The sequence below is a fragment of the Sinohyriopsis cumingii genome, chromosome 5, assembly GCF_028554795.1.
Source record: "Sinohyriopsis cumingii isolate HCF-2022 chromosome 5, ASM2855479v2, whole genome shotgun sequence".
NCBI classification, from domain to species: Eukaryota; Metazoa; Mollusca; class Bivalvia; order Unionida; family Unionidae; genus Sinohyriopsis; species Sinohyriopsis cumingii.
In genome coordinates this window covers 10,628,866-10,652,616 of record NC_142965.1, presented here as the reverse complement: position 1 = coordinate 10,652,616, position 23,751 = coordinate 10,628,866, and the positions used below count along the sequence as shown (strand labels likewise).

General features: G+C 35.8%; 1 protein-coding gene and 1 non-coding gene across 2 annotated transcripts; both read right to left on the bottom strand.

The window, feature by feature from the left end:
- Positions 1 to 3,220: 3,220 nt before the first annotated feature.
- Positions 3,221 to 3,297, bottom strand: Trnap-ggg (transfer RNA proline (anticodon GGG)). The gene has a single exon. It is a non-coding gene; the product is annotated as a tRNA-Pro (tRNA).
- Positions 3,298 to 15,214: 11,917 nt separating this feature from the next.
- Positions 15,215 to 22,887, bottom strand: LOC149798626 (uncharacterized). The gene is made up of 3 exons (XM_089956957.1): positions 22,599 to 22,887; positions 17,688 to 18,249; positions 15,215 to 15,585 (listed from the first exon to the last, which is right to left on the bottom strand). Exons 1-3 carry the CDS (start codon positions 22,797 to 22,799, stop codon positions 15,440 to 15,442), a joined length of 909 nt encoding a protein of 302 aa, XP_089813083.1. The 5' UTR covers positions 22,800 to 22,887; the 3' UTR covers positions 15,215 to 15,439.
- Between the last annotated feature and the right edge of the window lie 864 nt (positions 22,888 to 23,751).

The following is a 23,751-nucleotide window of genomic DNA, read 5'->3' as shown; positions in this document are numbered from 1 at the left end:
TGTGATGGTTTGGCAATTCCATGATGGTATTCTTGCTCGTTGAGCATGACGTCGAGTCATCTGAACCATTTCTAGTCACCAAAGGAGTCAACCAAAGCTGTGTGTTGGCCCCAGTCCTCTTCAGTATTATGTACTCTGCCATGCTTACTGATGCCTCCCGTAACTATGACACTGGGATCGATATGAGATACCGTTAAAGGAATTAACTGTTCGTGATATCCTATTTGCTGATGACTGTTCCGCGAGTACCGAATCTGAGTCTGACATGCAACGGGGTCGGGACCGTTTCTCTTCAGCACAAGATAGGCTATATATGGCGCCAGTATAACTGGCGGAGGAAAAACCCTGGAAAACCCCGGGAAGAACCACCGACCCACGAGAAACTGCTGGCAGGCTTTCTCACGTACCCACGTTAGCCGAGCCTAAGACTCGAACTAACGCAGACAGAAGTGAGATGGCAGTGATCCGGAGCGGTGGGCGCTTTAGACCAATCGGCGACTCGGGGACCCCTTCATCTTGGTACAGTTTCAGTCCCGCAATTAGTATCAAGAAGACAGAGGTAATGTACAAACCTGCATAGAGCCTTCCATCACACTAAAATGACCAAACCCTTCTTGGCAGTGGACGAGTTTACCTATCTCAGCAGCACACTATCACTTGCAATCTACAATGATGATGAAACAAACGTCAGAACTATTAAAGTAAGTGTGTGTGTGACCTTTGGCAGACTATGTACAAATATGGGGTATCAATCTACAAGCAAAACTAAATATCCAGAAAGACCCAGCTGTATGTTTGCGAAACCTGGACTGTATACAGACGCCATGCCAATAAGTTGAAGCATTTTTTACATGGGCTGCCCGAAGAAATGACGAGGATAAGATAGCAGGACACGGTCCCATACACTGAGGTTCTCCTACTAGCAGGTGTTCAAGCATCCACACTCTGCTGATGAAATCAAAATGGAGATGGGCAAATTACGTCACCATGATGTCAGAAGAGCGACTTCCAAAGAAGATCTTCAGTGGCGAGCTAAAAATGGGAAATCAATCTCTTTGTGGTCAGAAGAAACGTTTCAAAGATTCTCTCAAGTTATCTTTGAAAAACTTCAGAAATGACTGAGTTTTGGGGAGATGTTGCACATGATGACTCCACGTGGCACACTCTCATTAATACTGGACCTACGGACTGTGAACTTGGGAGAACTTCAGAGGCAGTGAAGTAACGCGAGCAGCTTAAATTTCAGACCTGCAGCAAATTATTTATTGATCAAGCAAACCCAAATTGCATCTCCTGTCCAGTGTGTCAGAGATATTTCAGAGCATAAATTAGCCTGATAAGCGCACTCACGTATTCACAGAAACCAAACCATTCAGTGATGTCATTGTCATCTTCGAACAAGCCGATGTATTTAGATCACTGCATATTTCATCGCGATGTCATACACGATACATACGCACATTAAACTATGTCATACACGATACATACGCACATTAAACTATGTCATACACGATACATACGCACATTAAACTATGTCATACACGATACATACGCACATTAAACTATGTCATACACGATACATACGCACATTAATCTATGTCATACACGATACATATGCACATTAAACTATGCTTAATAACCACAATTGTTTATTTGTTTACCTTTAATTTAATTTCTCTTTCTTCAACAATAATAACTATTTAAATGTATTATTGATGTACAGTATTAAAATTGCTTACAGCAACAAATGTGTTAAATAAGTCGTATTGACATAATTTTGCAGCGTTTTGCAGTAATAAAAAATCACTGTACTACAGGTTGCTTTCCCTCCTTAGTTAGCAAAATTGGCGAACTGTCGTGATTAAAGGATTGTATTCATTTTGTTTCACATTTCGTGTAAGTATTTCGACTTTATAATTAAGGTACTCTGATTACCGCCCACTTCTGTAATATATCCTCGGTCTGGGTCTTTCACAGCTATAATTTTAACAATAGTACAACTGTCGTAACATGTTCATGAAGTATTTAATCTTGTAATGAGTCGAGCTATCTATCGTTTCGGGTTGAAATAATAACACTAGCTCGTCGATTGTGGGATTTATAAATGGTACGAGGTAAACCTAAAACAATACTAAACGCATGCTTAGAATACAAGACAACTACAATACAGAATATAATAGACACAAATACAATACACAGTATACAACCCACCCACCGGCATTTATAATTTTATCACAGAAAAACGAATTATCCCTTATCAGACTCGAAGAGTATAATTTTTTCAAATTACATTCAATCCTTTGTCTTTCACTTGCCTGAAGCCTTTTGTTAGTTTGGCGGGGAAGTGATTTTAATACTTGTGAAGCACGGGAATCATGCACCGCGATCTATCACTCACTCGCTCGCTCACTCATGACAACTACGCACATTGGTACACGACGCAAGTCCTGGGTCACACTTCTATTCCCGTTTCACATAAGTACACGACGGGTGACTATTATCAAATCACAATATTATTTAAAACTCTGAGAAATAGTAATGTTCACCTACGTATTCATCGGGTAAAAAAGAAAATAAAGATATTTTCAGCAGTGAAATATTCGACAACGAATGAAAGATACACCTGTGTTAAATAACGTCTAATTTACATATTTTGATTTTTAAATCAATGCTTACTTTTAATTTATTGGATTTTGTCAATAAATAACACTTTAATATTCATTCGGTTTATTTTCTAAAGAGCTTTGAAGGTGGCAGATTGTTTGAGTCACATACGATTATGGCGAAGCATTTAGGTAAAAATTACAATGCGTATATCTGCTGAAAATGAGTATCGCTTAAAATAAATAAATTAGTATCTTATGTCCTTACCTATTGTCATAAACACAATTATGTGCGTGGAAACTGTTGTAATTGGTCTCGTCTTGTTAACTATGACCGAATACAGTCCTTACAGGATATGCAAAGCCCACTACTGCAAAGACAATATGTGTGTGTGTGTGTGTGATTTGGATTTTTAACGTAGCTTTAACAATTTTTCAGTCATATCTCTAAGATGTCTGCAGTATGGCAGTTTATAGTGATGTCTAGCAGAAATGTAGCATGATGTCCCGCCCAGTCACATTATCCTGACAACAGTCCGACCAGTCCTTACACTAACCTCTTAATGCTGCGCGCCAAGCGAGGCAGCTGCAAGTACAATTTTTGTAAGTCTTTGATATGACTCGGCCGGGGATCGAACCCACGACCTCCCGCATCCCAGGCGGACGCTCTAACCACTAGGCCACCGGAGCAGTCCAAAGACAATGCCTGATTTCCAGTCTTGGTCTCCACCGTTACTGGATTACCTGTACTACTATGACCCATACCAAATAGAGGTCAAGATAGTGAGCGGAAACTTTTCCAGTCAGGTAATAATAATAATAATAATAGCAATAATAATAATTGATGACGAAAATGTCTTGATGAAACAGCTTCCGTTGTTGACAAGCCTGTAAAGCCACATTAGGACTGTTATCACAATTAAAAAGATGAGAAAATAGTAATAAATAGTACTTCCTTCACATAAGTTCAAGTATTTTTTTTTAATTTGCTTTCGTTAAATTGAGACTCCAAATATCCTCCGATTTTATATTCTATACATACTTGAGTTAGCTTTCCTGTAGAACGATTGTTACATTTCAGAAATTATCTGCATAAATCTATTTTGCATGTTTTCGTCCTCATCAAAGTCGTATTCGTTACTGGATATTTGCACCAGTTCTTAAAATACGACAGACAGGAGCAAAGTAAATTCATTTCACGATTGTTGCCTCCGTAAAATTTACAACATACATTGGCCAAACTAGGCCTTCACTGTGAACCTATATGAAAAGATTAGATGTAACAAGATTTGTCTGGAGATCAAGATGCGCAGGATCAAATGGTTCGAACACGTAATGAGGAAACCCTAGGCAGCCTCAAATGGACACCAGCTGGTAAGCGTAGATGTGGACGGCCAAAGATACCCTGGCGAAGGACAGTGGTGGCGGAGCCAGAAGAGAAGGGACATTCCTGGGGTGAGGCACAAGCCATTGCTCAAGACCGACCTAGATGGCGGAAGATACTTGCCTCCTTTTGTCCCAGACGGGATGAAGAAGACCAACAAAACTTACGCATCCGCGCATATGGAGTTGATTATAACATAAATCGTTACATTGAAGCTACTGTACATGATTATTATCATAATAACCAGGTTCGTATGTGAATATGTAAACGATAAAAAGAACCTTTCAAAACTTTAAAAATGAGAACATTTTCGCATCCTTTCATACATGAACATTTAAATGAATTCATTTCGTCTGTTGTTGTTATAAAATGGCTAACCTGAAAACAGGCTATAGTGTATCTACTAACACGACATTATATGACAGGTTTGGCTATCTGAAAAATTTAGAATAAAGATTAGAACATCCAATATATAACACAATTCTACCACATTATACGGATAGCAAAAGGAATATAATTCTATGATTCACGTACCTATACAGCTGAAGATTGCGCTCCCATAAAGTGGACAGCTTCCTGACAAAACCTTTGGTGTTGTGAAATTATTGTTTACCTCGAGTGTTTAAGTACTCTGGGATATTTACGGCTAGCGAGCTCAAGGTACATCGGTTTTCTCATTGCAAGAACTTTAAGTGTTTAGAACAACCACGTAAACAAACCGCTCTCGGGAAGCGCTGTACGCGAGTACATTTTAGAATAGATGTAATACATAAACCGTGAGAATACACCATTCCGTGTCAATACATATTACTAGGTGTTTTTATTTTTTGTTTTAAAACTATGGTCACCATTTTTATATTTAAAAATGCTCTCATCCACCATTTCGCTTATGTTTTTTTAAAAAGCTTTGCTGGGAAACACTGTGACAACTTTTATACGTTATTTTCAGATGAATGCTAGTGCACCCATCTGCTTATCCTTTTTAGTTTTTCAAAAGCAATAAACCACCTACTCGTCTGTAATTAATTTAAAAACAAAACCAAGAGAAACAAACATAGGTTTTTCTAACGCCAATACTCGAGCCACGCTCAGTAAAAATGTATAATAATAAAGGAACAAACCCGTTGTCCACATACAGTCCTATCCAGCAAGCTTGAAAAAGCAAATAAACAAACAACAACAAAAAAACACACTTAGTTATCATTCTTCAAACCGTAGTCCTTTTAAAAAAAATCCCTAATCCACCAACCGTCAATTTGTTTAGTAACCCTAAGCTATCAACTCTTAAATGCTTCAGCAAACAATCGGCCATCTACCCTTCACATGTTTTAGAAAATCCATTTGCCACTAACCATCGATTTTTAAAAAATATAAAAACAACATCATACACCATCAACCAAACAAATTAGACCACCAGGACTCAGAATTTAGGCAAAACTAAATAGCCTACAAATCTTCCTATTCTTCAATTTAAAAAAAAATAAAAGAGCATCGTGTACGTCATCGCTTTTTTTAAGACTTTTTCCTCAAAAGAGTATTTAGAAAAACTTATATTACTGTCCAAATTGTATTAATATTTCTCTCTATATAGTTCATGTGCTGGAATGTCAGCATTGTCCACCTGCCACCTTAAGCCATTTCGTAGGGATCTTTATTTCGCTTGCTTGTGTAGTGTGTAGGTATACTGTTTAGTTAACCATTCTTTCACTCCACTGTATTTGCTTATATTTTTGTCCTGTTTACGTTTTTGATACAGTTGCTTTATATTTATGTAAGCAATTTGACTGACATGGTCGTAGTAAAGATGCCTTGAATACTCCTCTTCATTGGTCAGTTACAACAGTATCCAAATTCCAGAAAATATTGTATGCCTACATATTGTCTTTGAATATTATCAGTCATCAAAATTAAGAGCGTATAAATCAGGTACTTTTGTGTTCGGCAATCTGCAATATTTCTTCAATTATTGTATATCTTTAATTTATGTTACAAAAGCAGCATACGCTGTTGTAAATCGAACATTATTTTGCACCATTCTAACAATGATATTGTGGAATCGTTGTGGATTGACGAGAGTTTACGAGATCTTCAGACTGTACTGTAAGTTTATCTGAATTCAAAAGTACATGTATATATTTATGTACATCAAATACGTATTCTTTCCTTGCTGATACTGCGTTGCTTTAAACATTTTTCTATCTAACTCGTTGCAGGGTATCGTGTTTACATTTGAATCAACGAATTAATACTCTTTTGGTCTTTAATGTTGTTCTGCAAGAAAATTAGCTTTCACCACACGTTTGTCATATTCAAACTTGAGAACCTATAGGCCTTGTCTCTAGATACCGTCTTTGCTGCTTTCATGTTAAACTCGTGAACTAGTCTTATCTGCTCTCTACAAAATGCTAAATTCACTACGACGTAGCTTTGCATAATTATTTACTCGATGAAAATATATTCACAATCGATTTGGTCTAATATTTGTTTTAATTTAGTTTGTTTTCATTTTGTGAAATAATGTCCTCTGGTATTCCTTGTCTAGTATTCTGTTCGTTTCGCTTTTTCATGTTCTCATATCCCAAAGCGAGATGGCGATATATATCTAAATACGAAGAGTCCAATTATTTTTAATTTTCAAAACCTCTCTATGAATTGCTGGTCTTTTCGTTGTGTAATTTTGAACTTTATGTTTTCTTATTCATAGGATGTGTAGAAACACAAAACTCAACTACTATGTCGTTTGTGTAGATACTTTAGTGTGTACATTTTCTCTTATTTTATTTCCTTTATAAATTAAAGATCTTACACGGTTACCCAAGATAAAACATTTCCCAAAGCATTGGCTGAGATTCTGAACCCAACAGCTTGTACCTGGGCTCACATTCGGGCCTTTTGGTCTGGCACACCTTTTCGGTTAGGAAATCGTGTTTTGCTAACACAGTCTTCGTCTGATGTTGAAAAATACGCAAGCTAAGGAACTTGATTAATAAACAATAAAAGCCTTTTTTCACCATTTTATTAATCTGTTGACGTCTTAGTTACAAAAATGTTAACAAAGAAGCAGTATATTGCCACCAGTCCGAACAACCAAAAACAAAAAAAAATAAAACAAAAAAAAAATAAAAATAAAACCAAAGCAAAGCATAGCCACTCAAAATCGTACTTTACGAGAGAGAAAAATCTTTCCAGCACGAAATAATTCAAGATATGGCGATCTGTGGTGCATCAAAATGTACGGGTAATATAACTTGGAATATCGAAACCATAGTGTCATGTAATAAGTTATAGAACATCGAATGTAATCGTTAACAGGATGAAAATTTTTAAAGGGAACAAGATACCTCTTGGATATGTAACTATTTGTGACCACAAATCTCTTATTTCAAACATTCCCTGGTCATAGTCTTCGTTACCCTTACTAAAGTAGTTATGTAAGGTACACTTTGACCGCAATTATTATAATTATCTATGCTTCGAAAAACATCAAAACTTTTCTAAGGTTTGCTATTTTAGAGGTATTTGGGTATATTGTGGTACAGATCCTGTCCGTGTGTGCAACGCGGTACATTGACCATAAACCGGGTTTGGTACACTTCTATAAACAGTATACAAATATAATTTAAACATAAAAATGCCACAAAAAACAAGCCCCCATCAATCTTCATTTGTTACGTTTGTATTATTCTTTTTCAGTGGATATTGGTATTGTTCTACATCACCCACACACACCCAAATTTTTTTTTATATGAAAGGTGTGTCCGTTTTGAAATATGTAAAACTGCATGGCTGTATCATGTATTTTGCATACAGAGACCTAAAATGGTGGACGTGGACCCAAAGGTCTTGTATAACCTAATGCAGTACAAATCTGACACAATTTTTGGGTGTACATGTAATTTAAAAAAACATGGAAAACTAATCAACAAAACCATGCCATTTGTCGGGAATGACATGTGTCGGGGATGTGGAGGTGAAGTTTGCTGGAGGGACGAATAACCCGACTGCTATATTTCTCAACATCATCCCACCAATAGCTGCTAATGCGGTCCGATTTAGAAGAAAATGCAAATAAAACAAGAGCCCATTTATGTAACTCTGACTTGAAGAGATTTAAAAGAAATTAAAGTTATATGAAAAATGACTTCTTGTTCACTCTTTAATATTATTCTGAACTTTCAAAAGATTTTCTAAATATATCGCAATACTATCGGTATGCACGGTATTATATCGTAATATATAGCAAAATTATCGGAATAAACTGTATTCTATGGTAAGATATCGCGATACCGAAATGCTGGCGATACCCAAACCTATAAATGTATTATGTTCTAACACACACCTTAGATGATTTTCAAAACGCTATAATTCTGTTATTAAGAAATTTGACTGGTAACTTGTTATGAGACGATTTTGGCCGGTAGTTAATTATTATGATTTATGGTAAACGTTTTTTTTTTATCATTCCCAGTTTATTTCCGGGGACTCTCAGATCAACAGAAATGTGATAGAGTTTACGCCTCCCTTTTATGGGGTGGGGGTGGGTGACACTCCCAGCGATGATGATGTTATTTCACATCGTTGGGGATGCAGATAGATGTACTGGGTTCTAACTGCGAAGGAAGGCCAACTCTAATCGCCAAAGTCGGACAGAATCTAGTCCTGCATTGGGCGTTGTTTTAATGGGGTTCTGGTGAGCGGAGAATCACAACTCACTTCCATAAAAGGTCATCACCTCGAGTGCTGAACCTAACATATGTTTCAGCGTTAGAAAAATTACAAGGTTTGTTTTCCGGAGTTTTACGAAAATTTACAAATATGCATACAATTTATTCTGATTTCTTTGCATTTGATTCACTAGCTTCACACTTTAAATGTTTAAGCAAGTATTCCACAGTTCTAAGTTAGTGACTAGTTACAAAAGTTATCACCATGGACTGCGGAAGCCTGGGAACAAAGGAGGCATCTTTCTGTACTCCACATCAATCAGTGGTATCGGAGACACGATCACCTGCCTCGCACATGCAGAGCTGTGCCATTTCCATTTGACTGCGCCGTTGCCATTCTTTTCAACGTCTTTCTTTCTGGATTTGTCCATCTCCTCTGACGTTTTCTTGACAATATCTCTTAACTGTTTGGGTAGTGTATTTCCTTGGTTACTCGACTTAACAGATTTTACTGTTTCTGGAGCCTCAGTCTTTGATGTAGATCGATAGTAACATAGGGCAATACCCATCAGAGCAGCGACAACCAAAGCCATACTAGAAAAAATCAGAGTGGTCGCTTCCAGCACATACGTATCTGAAATAAGGAAAGAAAGTTCATTTATTCCTCCCTACTGTTTGTCTGTCTGGCCACATGGAACATTGCACCTTTGTCTTCTGACAAATATTAACTTTCATATAAATTGTCGTTTTAATTTCATTGGATTCAGATCACATTGGAGCAACAACTAAATATGCATCCAAGAACATTGATGCATGTAATTAAGAAAATTATGTGACATCGACATATGCATGACGTTGTTACTTAGAACTTGATGTATATTACTGACCAAGAAAGCCCTTGCAGCAAATGTATTTTTAATAAAAATTCACCTCTCACGTGACACCCCTCAAAACCGAGACCCTTGGGGACAGCAACGTTCTGATTTTGGAGATATTTTCAGTTTAATGAAGTTTTCATATATGTTGAACAAATGTCTTTTCCTCAGCGCTTATGTAACAAGAGAGAGAGAGAGAGAGAGAGAGAGAGAGAGAGAGAAACATCGATGTCGGTGTATGTAAAAGTTATTAAATTAAGAGAGGTAGTTTTAGTAATATTTTTAAATCAAAGAAATTTTAGCTGAACAAGAAGCGTTCTTTCCGAAAATCACATTTTGTCACATTAATGAAATCAGTTCCTCCACCCAGGAATACATTCCTTGACTCATGAAATATTTGAGAAATGATTTATCAATTTACAGTATGGTCTAAAATTTCAGGGTATTTTATATAACTGACAGATGGCACAGAAATACATTATCATCATTATATTCATCGCTTTCATCATCTGCCAGATTTCTTATATAAAATCGCAACAATAGTTCACTCTCCCAATCTTCGGAATTATCCCCAACAGAAACATCATTGTCAGAATTATATAGGCGATTAGAGTCAATGTCCAGTTGTAATTCACGAGCCTGTCAAGGCAAGGGAATATCGTCCTCGTCGTCATTCTCTTTAACGTTACCATTATCAGCATTAATTGAGAACCCGGCAACTTCAAGGTAATTCTTGATTGTAACAGGTGTCGTGTCTGAACAGGTTATTAATTCCAGTGTTTAGCATTCTCAAGAGTTATTTGCATGCAGAGCTCACTTATATCGTGCGGGGCCCCGAGTGGCCGAGTGGTCTAAAGCGCTCTTCGTTACGGATCACTGCCATCTCACCTCTGCCTGCGTGGGTTCGAGTCTAGGATTCGGCCAATGTGGGTATGTGAGAAAGCTTGCCAGTAGCTTCTCGTGGGTCGGTGGTTCTTTCCTGGGTTTTCCCGGGTTCTTCCTCCACCATTAATACTGGCCGCCATGTATAGCCTATTGTGTGCTGAAAAATGGCGTTAAACCCTACAACAACAACTTATATCGTGCGCCCAACCAGTCTAATCTAAGCCACACAAGAACGCAGAATATATTTTCGATAACTAGCACAAATTATACCCTGGTCAAGAGGCTGCCCTTATCAAGAAGATGCAAGTGGTGTGTTTGCTGGTAGGAATTTGAAAGTCACGTGACTCGAGTGACGATCAGGTCTGTGTGATGCAGCATTGTCCAAGAATATAATGATCTGCCACTCCTGCTCATTTATCTCTTTGTTTATATTATATATTTAGTAACTACTTAAATACATTTAAATAATGAGGTTTCTCCACTAAACTTTGATTGAGTAAATGTAACTTTTAGAATACTGTTTTGTCGGCCTCTGTCGGCAGAGCATCAAAAAGGGAGTCAACATGCTAAGTTAATACAACCCTGATGTTTAATTTTAAAAACAAACAGCAACAAAAAAAGTGGCATTAATCGCAATTAGATAATAAGATTTACAATCTTTCTTAAATGACCTTGCTACAAGCATTGCATTATTAATGTATAAACCTTAAAAAACTGGCTATTTTTGGAGAAAAGACATTAGATTAACTTCCTGTCAACCTAATTTGTTTTAGGGCACTTGGTCAAGTATTGTGTTAACCTTGCGTGCTCTTAAGATAGTTTCGGGCCTTTGCCTCACAAATAAGCCTACTAGAGTACTTGTTAACCCTGATTAATATGTGCCAGGATTTGTTAGGAATTTAGCAGCAAGACTGCATTTCCATGATTGAAGCGAGTTTTGCTTTTATGGCAGCTTTTGTTGCATAAATTTGAAATTTGAGATCGAAATCTGTTTCCGTATTCGGAGGTGAAGTGTTTCGGTTTATTGTAGAAAAACGATGAGATTGGAGAAGGAAAAATTCGGATTTCAATCAAATTTCGGTCTTGAGGGGACTTTGGTATTCTGAATGTTCGGCTTTGAGGGGCTTCACTGTAGGTATATATTTGGCTTTGAAGACTATCACACTAATGATCTCCAAGATATACTATATACCGATTTGTGCCGCATTGCCTGTCAGTGTTATATGTTCATCATCAACATGTTTCACAGCCCTTTGACGGCAATTTTGCTGTAAATAACCGCTTTCCGATAATATTAGGTCTATAATTCTTTGTTTTCAATTATTTGTATTGATCTATTATTATTATTATTATTATTATTATTAACAACTTCTAGCCTTGAGGCTGAAAAACTGACCATAAAAAGTTTGGACGTTGTGTTAATTGATTCTCAGACTTCCTGATCATTTTTCCAGTTAAACAAAATGTTGAACATGCAGCATTGGTAAATCGATTGCTGCACTGACAAACCAGAAATAAAATGAATCTGGAATATTTATTCTTTATTCTCTTGCTTTTGCAAAAGAGTACCCTATCATGGGGTTTCCATCTTTTAAGTACGCCATGCGCACCCTGTCGACTCGACAAAAAATTTTTAAAAGAAATATACTTACGTGTTACCTGCCAATGAAAAGAAAGAAAAAAATAATTATTAAAACACAGCTCATATTGGTGTTTTGTTTGCGTCAAAAAGAAAAAAGATCATTTCAAATTTTAAAAATATATTAATAAAGAACCTTTTCTTTATATAACAAAAGCCAACCGAATCATATTGAATTAATTCTTGCGTATTTTCGCCAATTCTGCTAAGCACAATATAACATGAGCAAGATCCTGTTATGAAAACAAGTGTCACCTGAATACCGGCGTAATATGAGAGGAGCAGAATGGGATTGTGACATTTATTCACACGTCACGTGACGTTTATTCACACGTCAGCATGAACATAGTGTGTTTTCAAGTGCATCATCAAAGACAAAATGACAGCTTTCTGGTGTGCGATACTATGCGTTATTTTTATTTTTTTAATTTATTTACATGTTATTGTTTGACTTTGGGGACTATAACAATGAAGGGAGGCCAGGCAAACGTCAACAATAAAGTAAACGAAAAGGAATGGAATTACATTTATGTTACGTCATTCCAATGGCCACTATTCAGACATAGTTATGTTCTTTCTTGACATTCTATTTTAAACGATTGATTAAGCACTCTTTTTAAACTTTTTTTGTCATAATTTCGAGTTCAATTTTGTTTATTCATTTATTTTGTCAATACAATTATAAAGCCCCTAACATAACATGCCCTGGATTCGTTCTTAAGTACAATTCGTAGCATTTGGAAAAATACTGTGTGTGTGTGTGTGTGTGTGTGTTTCAGAGTATGAACAGTATTAGTCTTACTAGCTGTTACCCTTTTTTTCTCAAGTAGTTTGACCTTAAGAGTGGATACATTGATACTAAACGGAGATGATTGTTTTTTCAAATTAACAAGAAATGTTCTTTGTTATTTGACGTACTTTGTAACCGAGAAATTGACACATTACACTAACTTAATCAACAAACGAATCACTTTAATTCGCATTGCATTGGTGTTTTGTATTATTTCCTTGCTGTAGTTGATAGATCTTTTAGTCTAGAAACATCAGATATAGTAAAACCTACGTTGTTTTTTTTATATCTAGATCTCTTCACTCAGGGCCGTCTTAACAACATTGTAGGCTCTGAGCAAAGCAATACACTGGGGCCCCATACCGGCCGTACCCACCCACAGGAATTCACTATTTTCTAAAATTGAGAAACGTGCTTCCCACTGCACTTTTAAAGTAAATTAAATTGCCTAAAGATCTTTCAATATTGATTAACAATATGGGCAGCATGATGCCCTAGAAGCGTGAGGCCCTGGGCAACTGCCCAGTGTGCTCATGTCTTAAGACGGCACTGTCTTCACTTTTAAGTATATAATGAATTTGCAAGATCGTGACACAATTACATGTATATTAATCTATCTTAATGGTAATAGTCTCTATTTTGGAAGTGATAAGATACCCAATTAGAAATTAACTCATTTATAGCTAAACATGCCCTAGCCTTGTTGACGAGGAAGATAAGGGCTACAGTGAGAACGATGACGTCAATCATGACAGCTTTGAAGATGAAGATAATGAAGGGAATTCTTATGATAAGTATTGCGATAATATGAGAACGAATCTGCTCATGACAACGTAGGTAACAGATAATGACGAGACAAACTCATATCAAAGTCTGAAGAAAAGGTGCTAAAAATGCGATATGGTTTTCAATTAAGCCGTCAGATTGTGCTTTTCCTGAAACAAATTGGTGAAAGTTTAAGAGAAAAAGCCCCATATATTTCAATATATCGGTAATAACTAATACAACATCACATGTAGTATGTCGCTCTCGTTCTGAATCGAACACTAAGAAGAATAGGCCAGCTAAGAAATATTTGACTGAAAAATAACCGAACTCTTCGGTGACTGTGATCAAAATAGTTAGTGCAAAATCTCTGCGTCTTTCATTAAAACAAAAATGTTGGCTTTTAGGGCCTTATTAGAACGCAGAATGATATGATACGGCAGAATGCGATCCATGTTCTATAGTGAGAAAACAGCAGTTTTCACTTTTCACGTCTTTTAGCCATTTTTAGTGAAAACACAGTCCTAATCAGCGTATTAAAGAATGGGTTTTGTTTAAATGCCTTGCCCATGGACTGTCTGACTATTTAGATAAAGGAAGAGCATACGCACAGGACCGGATTATGAGGACATAAGGCTGATACATGCAGGGTCGGATTATGTGGGGCCTAAAACTGATACGCTTTGGGTCGTATTATGTGCGGCCTAAAACTGATACACTTTCGTATGGTACGTGTGTAGGCTCTAATAAACAGTAACAAAAGAAAGAGTAAAAATACAACAAGCTTTGAAAAATTTAACAAATATTTTATTTCACTGAAGAAAAAAAAAACAATGTAAAAATGAACCAACAAAAATGAACTGACGGTTTTAAGAATAAAATCCAAAAATAATCCAAGAATAATCCACTAATTCAATTTTAGAAGTCCCAGTAATAAAATGTTCTAATGAATTCAAGTTCGAGTCCCGACGAAAAATCCAAAATGGAAGGCGATGACGTATACTGTAGTCAGTATGGTGCTGTAGTGTCTACAGTTCTTTGTTATTCACAAACAATAACCTGGTGTTTGAATTCCCGAACAAAATTTAAAGAAATGTAAATGTAATTTCCCTATAAACAAAGGTTATACAGTAACTTGAGACGCAAAACAGATTCCCAGATGAGGGTCACGTGATCACATTCCAGAACATATTAGAAGGTATTCACATGTCTAAGATCACGTATTCCATTACAGCCTCGTCTTCACTATTATCATTCACACATTAAAATTGAATTTAAAAAAAAGAAGAAGTTGTTTACTTGATTCTCAATCAAGGCCATGAACTAGGTCAGCAAGAGATACAAAGTTTGGTGTTTACGATTAACAGTCAGGTCAAACTAATTTCTGGAAAATATCAAATTCCTAGTAAACAAAATTACATTACTTTGACGTGCAATGAAATTAAAATAAAAAGATGTTAAAACTTACACACAATTAAATTGAATCAAATATAAATTAAATCAAATGTACGTAACAACTTAGAGCCGGATTATGTGGGTTCTAAGGCTGATATATTCAAGGCCGAATTATGATTGGCCTAAGGCTGATACACTTAGGGCCGGATTATGTGGGGCCTAAGAAATATACATTCAAGGCCAGATTATGAGAGGCCTAATGCTGATACATTTAGGACCGGGTTATGTGGGGCCTAAGGCTGATAGGAGGGAAGGATGGCCATCGGTCATTTCAAAATGTAATGGAGCGTTTAATGATGACCTACAAAATATGGGGGCCTAAGACCCTATTAGCCTATGGGATAATTTGGTCCTGCATACACTGTACGTGGTATAGTTCTCATATACCACTATTATGTAAAATAAATAGCGATGTACTAACAGGTGTGGTGGTGGAAGTTGTACAACCAAGTGCGGCAATAACTCTGTTTAATGCAAATCCTTCGTAGGCTGCCGGAGAACTGCACGTCAGTGTGTATGTGACACCTGTAAATACATTTATATTGAAAACTAGCTTAGAAGTAATTTTTTCCTATGTAAGATGTTTGTACATAGAAATATAACGTGTACTTCAAACCTACATTTGAAAATAGCACATTAGAGTTTTGCTCGTGTTAGGAAAATAGAGTGCCTAGACTTATGTACATTTCGTGTCCAGTCTAAAGAAACATAATTATAGAGCACCATCCTAGTAATATGACCGCTACTCGTTACTCCGGTCTATTTATCTTATTCGACATCTTTGACTCGAACTACAGACTGCTTGATTCTGATTACACTGGAACCATTGCAGTTCGAACTTTATGATGTATTTCCAAATACAGAGCCAAACCCGTGTTACAGAGTACCCCTTCTGAGACACCACCTACCAAAAGCGTACAGAATTATATTTCATAAATGATTATTAAGTAGACACTTTAAACAAAATAATATTTAAAACTGCGTTTCAAAGTCATATTTGAGATATCTGATGCACAGCCATTTATAACTTTCACATTTCTTTACCAGTGTATACGTGTGTGACCTATTCTACAAATATATAACAAAAGACAGTATCATACTGACTATACTAAACCAGATTCGTAATATATATATATACATATATATATACATATATATATACACACATATATATACACATATATATATACACATACATATATATATACACATACATATATATATACACACACACACATATATATATATATACATACACATATATATATATATATATATATATATATATATATATATATATATATATATATATATATATATATATATATATATATATATATATATATATATATAAAGAAATGCGCAGACCCTATGCTGCCAGTATTAATTGACCATAAGCAAGTTCCCATATATACCCTATCAAAAATTTCAACATACTTCCACAATAATGAACAGTTTTCAAAGGTTTCATAAATCTTAAATTTGTGGAATTAACTGTAACTGGGTTACTATGCACTTCAATATTATTCTGACAAAAATAAGGAAGCTGTTTAAGAAATACAAACTTTCGACATTAGTTGAAATATTTTTCAGATTTTTTTTCCCTAATAGTGGCCTTTGGGGAATTACCGTTCAGATCGGTTAGCGTGTATATTTGATAATGTTATGATAATAGTTAGTTTTCACTAAGGAAATATTTATTTTTCAATAGTTTCCCATATTGCTGCCAAATAATGAAAATGTATTGAAACTATATTTTATATTTTATAACGTCAAAGAAAAAAAATAAGTTCGCAAATTTGAATCTGTTATAAAAGTGAAGGGCGTTTAAAATTAGATGCCTCGTCATAGTACAGTATTTTCTATCCTCACAGCATGCACATTGAATCAATCATTAACGCATTCGTGTATTATTTAATTCATGCCAAAAGTTCATTCATTCATTCATTCATTCATTCATTCATTCATTCATTCATTCATTCATTGTCTATGTCAGACAAATACTATGTGTATATTTTTGTTCAATCACTTGTTAATAAGTTTAGTTCACGTAATATACCAATGTCGTATATTAAATTTTTCCTTCATGAATAAAATTTCAGCGTTTACATAGTTTCCTGTCTCATTTGCCCGACTGATCTAAAATATATAAATGAAAGAAAACGCTTCGTGTTTTTTTTTAATCGAATTCATGCGCGTTTCTGATTTTTGGCAAAAGAACACGACATTAAAATTTACAATAATTAAATAAGAACATAACTAACGTAAACTGAGAACGAAATACGGGAGTCTGAAATACGGTAAATGATAGGTACTTGTGAAAGCATAAACACCCCCCCCCCCCAAAGAACCCCCACCCCCACAACAAAATTATTGTTGATCCAAGCTTTGCAACACTAATAAAATAACTTTAGGTCATCAAATCATGTCAACTGTTGAAACTACATAAAACAAATTATCATTGGAGAGTAAGCTTCTATTGCACCAAATGCTTCGTCACAAAATAAAGATTTATAGGTTACGACATAATGGCATAAACATCTGTAGTTTGGCAGCAAATGTTCTTCAGATTCGAAGATAATTAATTCTGTATCAACAATTGCTAGTAAATAAATAAAATTTATTACCTGAATACACCAACCATGTCGATAACCATGTAAAATGGCAGCCACAGTTCCAGTTATTGCCATCCAGTTTCAGTCTCGTCAAAGACACGAGACTGTCGAAAGCACCGACCGGAAATGACGTCAATAAGTTTCCAGACAGGTCTAATGACGCCAAACTTGGAAGACCATCAAAGGCGCCTGGTGGAATGCTAGTTAAGCTGCTTGACTGAATCGTTATGGTAGTAACAGCGCTCAGTTTGGTGAACATACCAGCTGGAAATGTCTTCTCCAGAAATTCTGCCTGGAGGTACACATTGGTAAGGTTGGTTAGTCCACTGAGGCTATCTGCATTCATTGGGCCGAAGATGCCATTTGTCACTGTTAGTGACGTTAAACCAGTAAGGGAAGAGAGAGTACCCGCAGCAATTCCGTTACGTATGTAGCATTGGTTGAGATAGAGAGTTCTTACCCAGTTTAAATTAGACGTGAAGGTGTTTGTTGGCAGGGAAACGTCAGACAGATCGCAGTCAAGGAGTATGTAAGCACTGTTAGTGGCTCTGTCCCCATTCAGCCCAATAAAGGCCTATATTTAAGATGAGGGAAAAGAATTAAAGTCGATTAGCGCGTTCACTCATTCACTTTCATGCATTGTATGTATGTATGTATGTATGTATGTATGTATGTATGTATGTATGTATGTATGTATGGAAGGATGGATGGATGGATGGATGGGTGGGTGGATGGATGGATGGATGTATATACGTATGTATGTAATTTATCTGAGTCCTGTAGCATTACCAGTTTTCAGTCACCTTGCTTTGCGAGACTCTTTAAGCAAGGAAAGGACATTAAATTTCCTAGCAAGGTTCCTAGCACCATCCTAGTCAGATTATATGTGTCAAAAGATTAGCTTGATAAACAAGATTTATTAAACTGCTGGAGAGAGAGAGAGAGAGAGAGAGAGAGAGAGATGACAGTAAGATATATTTTTGTTTCCAACACCATGTACCAAAATATAATTGGGTGTGATAGAGTTTCGTACTGTTCAAAAACTGTTAAGTATATTTAATTCACATTGTTTGCTTGACCTTTGTCCGTGACCAAGGGTAGAATTTGGGACTACCTGACTTTTGTCACTTTTTATAAGTAAGTTTGCTTGTGTCTGAGTTCAGGGCCTAAACTTATTTACAAACTTACAATGTTCTGGAAGAGAACTTGCGATCAAATTCTGGCTATTTTGTTGTGTCTTAGGTGAAGTGAAATTAGCATATATATGTATATATATATATATATATATATATATATATATATATATATATATATATATATATATATATATATAGATGAGGTAAAAAAAATTATTCATCCGTGTTTTAAGTCAGTAAGTGTGATCATTTACAGTTGTGATAAAATATAATTTGAGGGGAGTCATTTATTTAAATTATTCGTTGGCATTGCAAAGTGCTCAATGACTTTTTGAACTAAAACACTAACTTGTGATTATTGTTAATTCATTCAAAGACATTCTGGATTATATCATTGTGATACATCAAAACTATCGACACATCTACTCATTATGGATTAATGGAGTTCATTCAGAACATTCTATACTTTTGGCCTTGTGATTGAACACGTAGGATTTTGGGAGATTTAATTCACAATGCTGTAAGTTTCTCTTAAATTTATTTTCACTTCGTAATTTAGAGAAATAAATTATTTGTCAAATTTAATAAACTTGATGGTTTCAGTCCTTTATGGTACTTAATTTAAGATCAGAGTCGTGAGATGTGTTCATTGTTATACTTAAGATCTTGCTGTAGCCAATGTCCTTCTACGCTCTTCTTGCTACAAGCATTACAATCATAGAGGACAGAACTGTTGAAGCTGTCTCGTTTGTCGTCTAGATCTTTGACATCCCTCACTAAATTATGTCCAGAGTTATAGATTGGCGTGATCCGGTCATAAAGAAATCATCTACATACTATTAAATTCGTTAACATCCGTGTCCCGGATTTGGACAGTTTTTTCCCCCGGTGTCCGGCTTAAACAGGCCAAGTCAATATCACATGACGGTTACTAGTAAAAGCCGTGTTTGGCGATTAGTCGGTCATTTAGCGGAGGTGGTAGCAAAGAGCATACGAAGCAGTCAACCAGACCAATGGGCGCTTTTCACGTGTGGGAAAAAGCAATTTCCGTTATTTTTCAAAACCGATCACTTCTATTTAAGTGACAGGGGCTAGTTTCGTAAATTGGCCCCTGGCAAATTTCTTAACCTATGGCTATGGAGTGACTTTTTCAGCTATTTTTGTTTACTAATTAAAGATATGGATATATTTGTGAACTAGGTGTTTCGGGCTTGTGTTGTTCTTGAAACTGATGTCGGGCATGTACACATTCCATAGTTACTCGGCTGTATGTAGATAGTGAAATACCAATAGTCGGCTAGGAAGAAGAGCTAGCCTCCCATAACAGGAAACACGTGGGGTTGGGACAAGTAGAAGATCTCAAAAACGGCTTGGATGACCACTATTTTCAATTACATCAGCCTGTTTAGTACACACGGTCTTGCAGAATTATCATCTAGGAAAATGGCCTGTGTTGGCACTGTGAGCATCACATTTTGTCAAAAATGACCTTAGGATATGAAAATTGCAGGTATAAATTTGTGTTTGGGGTGCATAAACTTCTGCTATGAACTACCATTGACTTCTTTGGTCAAGTGGATAATATTCTTATGCTTTGTTTTAATATAGGTATCTAAAAATATGAACATCTTTGACTTCACTTGTGTATTTGATTTTTTATGATTTTTTTTATAATAGATTGGTGATTGCGGCATTAAATTTGTGCATAAAAACTGTCCCCTGCCCCTTAAGCATTTTAGGATTTGAACTGTATGCAGTATTTACTTACCTCCGAAACTGAAGAGCTTGATAAAATGCAAATCTACGAGCTTCCGAAACTGAAGATTTGATAACGAATGTTCTAATTAAGCACGGGCAAGTTTACGTTTTTGCAAAAACAATGTTTACACATATTTAATATGAATTTCAGTAAGTTTAAATTAAACTCAAGGCGCATATTAGATCGACATTAGCATCTCATTTAAGTAAACAAATTAATGAGACCAAGTGTTTGGAACTATTTTGTTATTTCTAACTTAAAGACGTACCCTCGGAGCTGATCGGCGTATGGATAATATCCAAAATTGGATAGTAAATCGCCAGATAGTAGAGGCGCTTACCTAATGGCAATGGTGCAGTGGGAAAAAGTACTGAGATTCAATATTTTCAATAAGACCGATGATGTTAGCTCTTTGTGGTCTCACTAACACCGAAAGTGTGACTCAGCTGTCAACAAAGGCCGAATAGGGGCATGAAGGAAACATTTTTATAACCAAATAAGAAAAACAAGAGACAAGAGAAGTTTATGCTTTTACAGGAATTATGTTTGCTAACGTCGTTGATTCTGTGAAATCATGCAATGTCAATGTCACTGCAATTTTGTATTTGATTTAGTGCAGTGCCGTTGTTATTACAAACTATTTTACCTTTCTTTCTTCTAATTCTGTTTTTCTTCCAGAAACTTGTGCATTTCTCTATTTTTACTTCAGTTTTTAGCACCTCTAGTGTTAATTAATCGAAGTTGAATCCATTTAAGGTCATAATTTTGTCTAAAATGTCCATTACTGTCATGAATGTGGCGAACTTTCTGTAAAAAAAAATCTTAGGACCAGGTATGTCTCTGCTGACGCGTAGTGTTATCAAGGGAAGAAATTGACCTTTATCGTTCCGTTGAGTCACATACACTGCGCATGGGCAAACCTTGACAGCCGACCTGCTCTGACAAGATGGACTCGTGTCAAAAGTATTACTTCATGGTCAGTATCCACGAATGTACTTCCAGTTTATTCTTAGAGCATTTCTTCCTCTCATTTTTTAGATGATATACATCATTTAAATTTAGGCATCCGTTAGTACTGATTTACATGAAATCGTATATTCTTTACAATAAAACATTATGGCGTGGTTGTGTATTCTGGCAATAAAGCACAAGAAGTATTGAGGCATTTTTGCTACTTTCAAAGTGAAATCTGTAACCCAGTGCACGTTCTTTTGCTTACAGTCCAGCCTATCAAAACATGCCAATTAACCATACACGAGCTTCACTGAGTTTATCTTTAAAAATAATTTGGATTATCATGTGATTCATTAAGACATGGACACACTGGAAAGTTCAGTTCTGACAAACAAATGTTCGGACTATATAGGAAAAATAATTGTGCTCGGATTTGAACCCACACCCATTCGGTCTTAGTCTGGCATGCTACCCACTGTGTCGCCGACTTTCTTTTGCGAAAATGTTCTTTGAAGGAAATGCCGTAAGTGGCATCCTGTGAAACTGACTGTCAGAGTAGCAACAGTGGTATAGAGTTGACCAAATGAAAATGCATGCATTTCAATACATTATTTCAACGGCAAGCCATGCTAAATGTGCACGTGCAAATAGTTTCGTATGCTTTGGGTCTGTATATCATTGTTGACTGGTGGAGAAACTAATACATTCATTTCACTTTACTGCGATTAAGTTGCAGCTCTTAGTAAAGCGGGTAGTTTGGAATTATGCGTTTATGGTGAATTGTGAAGGTCATGAATTGTTACAAGAAACTTGAAACCTGAAAACTTGATTTATATAGCAGATTTTTAAAATGTAAAAATAAAAACAGTATACAGGAAAACTAAACGAAATATTTAAGATATGTCAAATTTATGCCCAGACTCAATTTTGACGAAGCAAAATTTAACAAAATAATTACTTAAAGTTATGCAACAGAAGTACCATATATAATCATGATGTCAGTCTGAATAACGACTTTGATGATGATGATGATGATGGTGATGATGATCGTCTTATTATTATTATTATTATTACCTGGCTGGAAAAGTTTCCGTTCACTCTATTGACTTCTATTTGGTATGGTCTATTGTAATACTGCGAATCCAATAACGGTGGAGACCAAGCCCGAAAATCACACGCTGTCTTTGCGGCAGTAGGCTGTGAACATCCCTTAGGGACCGATTTGGTGAGAGTTAACAAGACGAGGAAAACCGTTACAGTCACTTGTACGTACATATTGGTGTCTGTGACGACAGGTAATGGCAGAATATGGCAGGTTTTAGTTCTTAGCGACACGAACCACCTTCAGAAAAAAAAAAAAAAAAAAAAAAAAAAAAAACTTTTCCCTGGACGTTTCATATTAATCAGCCGTGGCGCCAACAAATTGCCACATAATTGCTATAGAAAATGAAACTAATTAATACTGAAAAGCAATTATTGACTTAATCTCTACAGCAAATGAAATTAATTAATATTGAAAAGTGATATATTGATCTATTCTAATATAATTATAAACATTTATTGATTACAGAATCCAAATGTTAAATTAGATTTTATTTTGGTACAAGTTTATCTTTCATTGGTTAATTGAGGATGTAACTGCGAACTCGGGTCAATTCGTTGACTAAGCGTAATTTGTTTTTCTCGAGTGTCAAAGAATGTTTTTTCAATAATGTGTTAGCCATCGTGTATGTAAATCGGAAAGATAAGTAGCTGTTCGTTACACAAATAATTACTGTAATAATATATAGGTAACTGAAACTTGGAAATGACATATATTGATATATTACACTGTTAAAATTACACCAGTCATTCCCTCACACCAAGGATACCTGTCGACTGAATTCAGTTGCATGAAGTTGGCCAGAACAACGTAATCAAATTGAATTCTTTTACAGAAAGGTGGGCGGTACTGGGCAATCAAATCATCTTATTTGTAAGTAAATCGAATGGGTTAATGAAAATCAATTTAGTAATCACGGCAGTGGGCCGATTTAACAAAATAAGCTGAAAGAGTATATCTGTAAAACAAAATATTTTATTAATGTAAAGTGGTTCCCACCCAACGTGTCACCTTGATATAAAGTACGCCTTTCGAACTTGCATGGCACATTTGTTACAGCGATTAAGAATAGCGCAATGACAAAAATTTGGTTACTGAAGCAGGGTAGTTAGATTTAACGTCAAC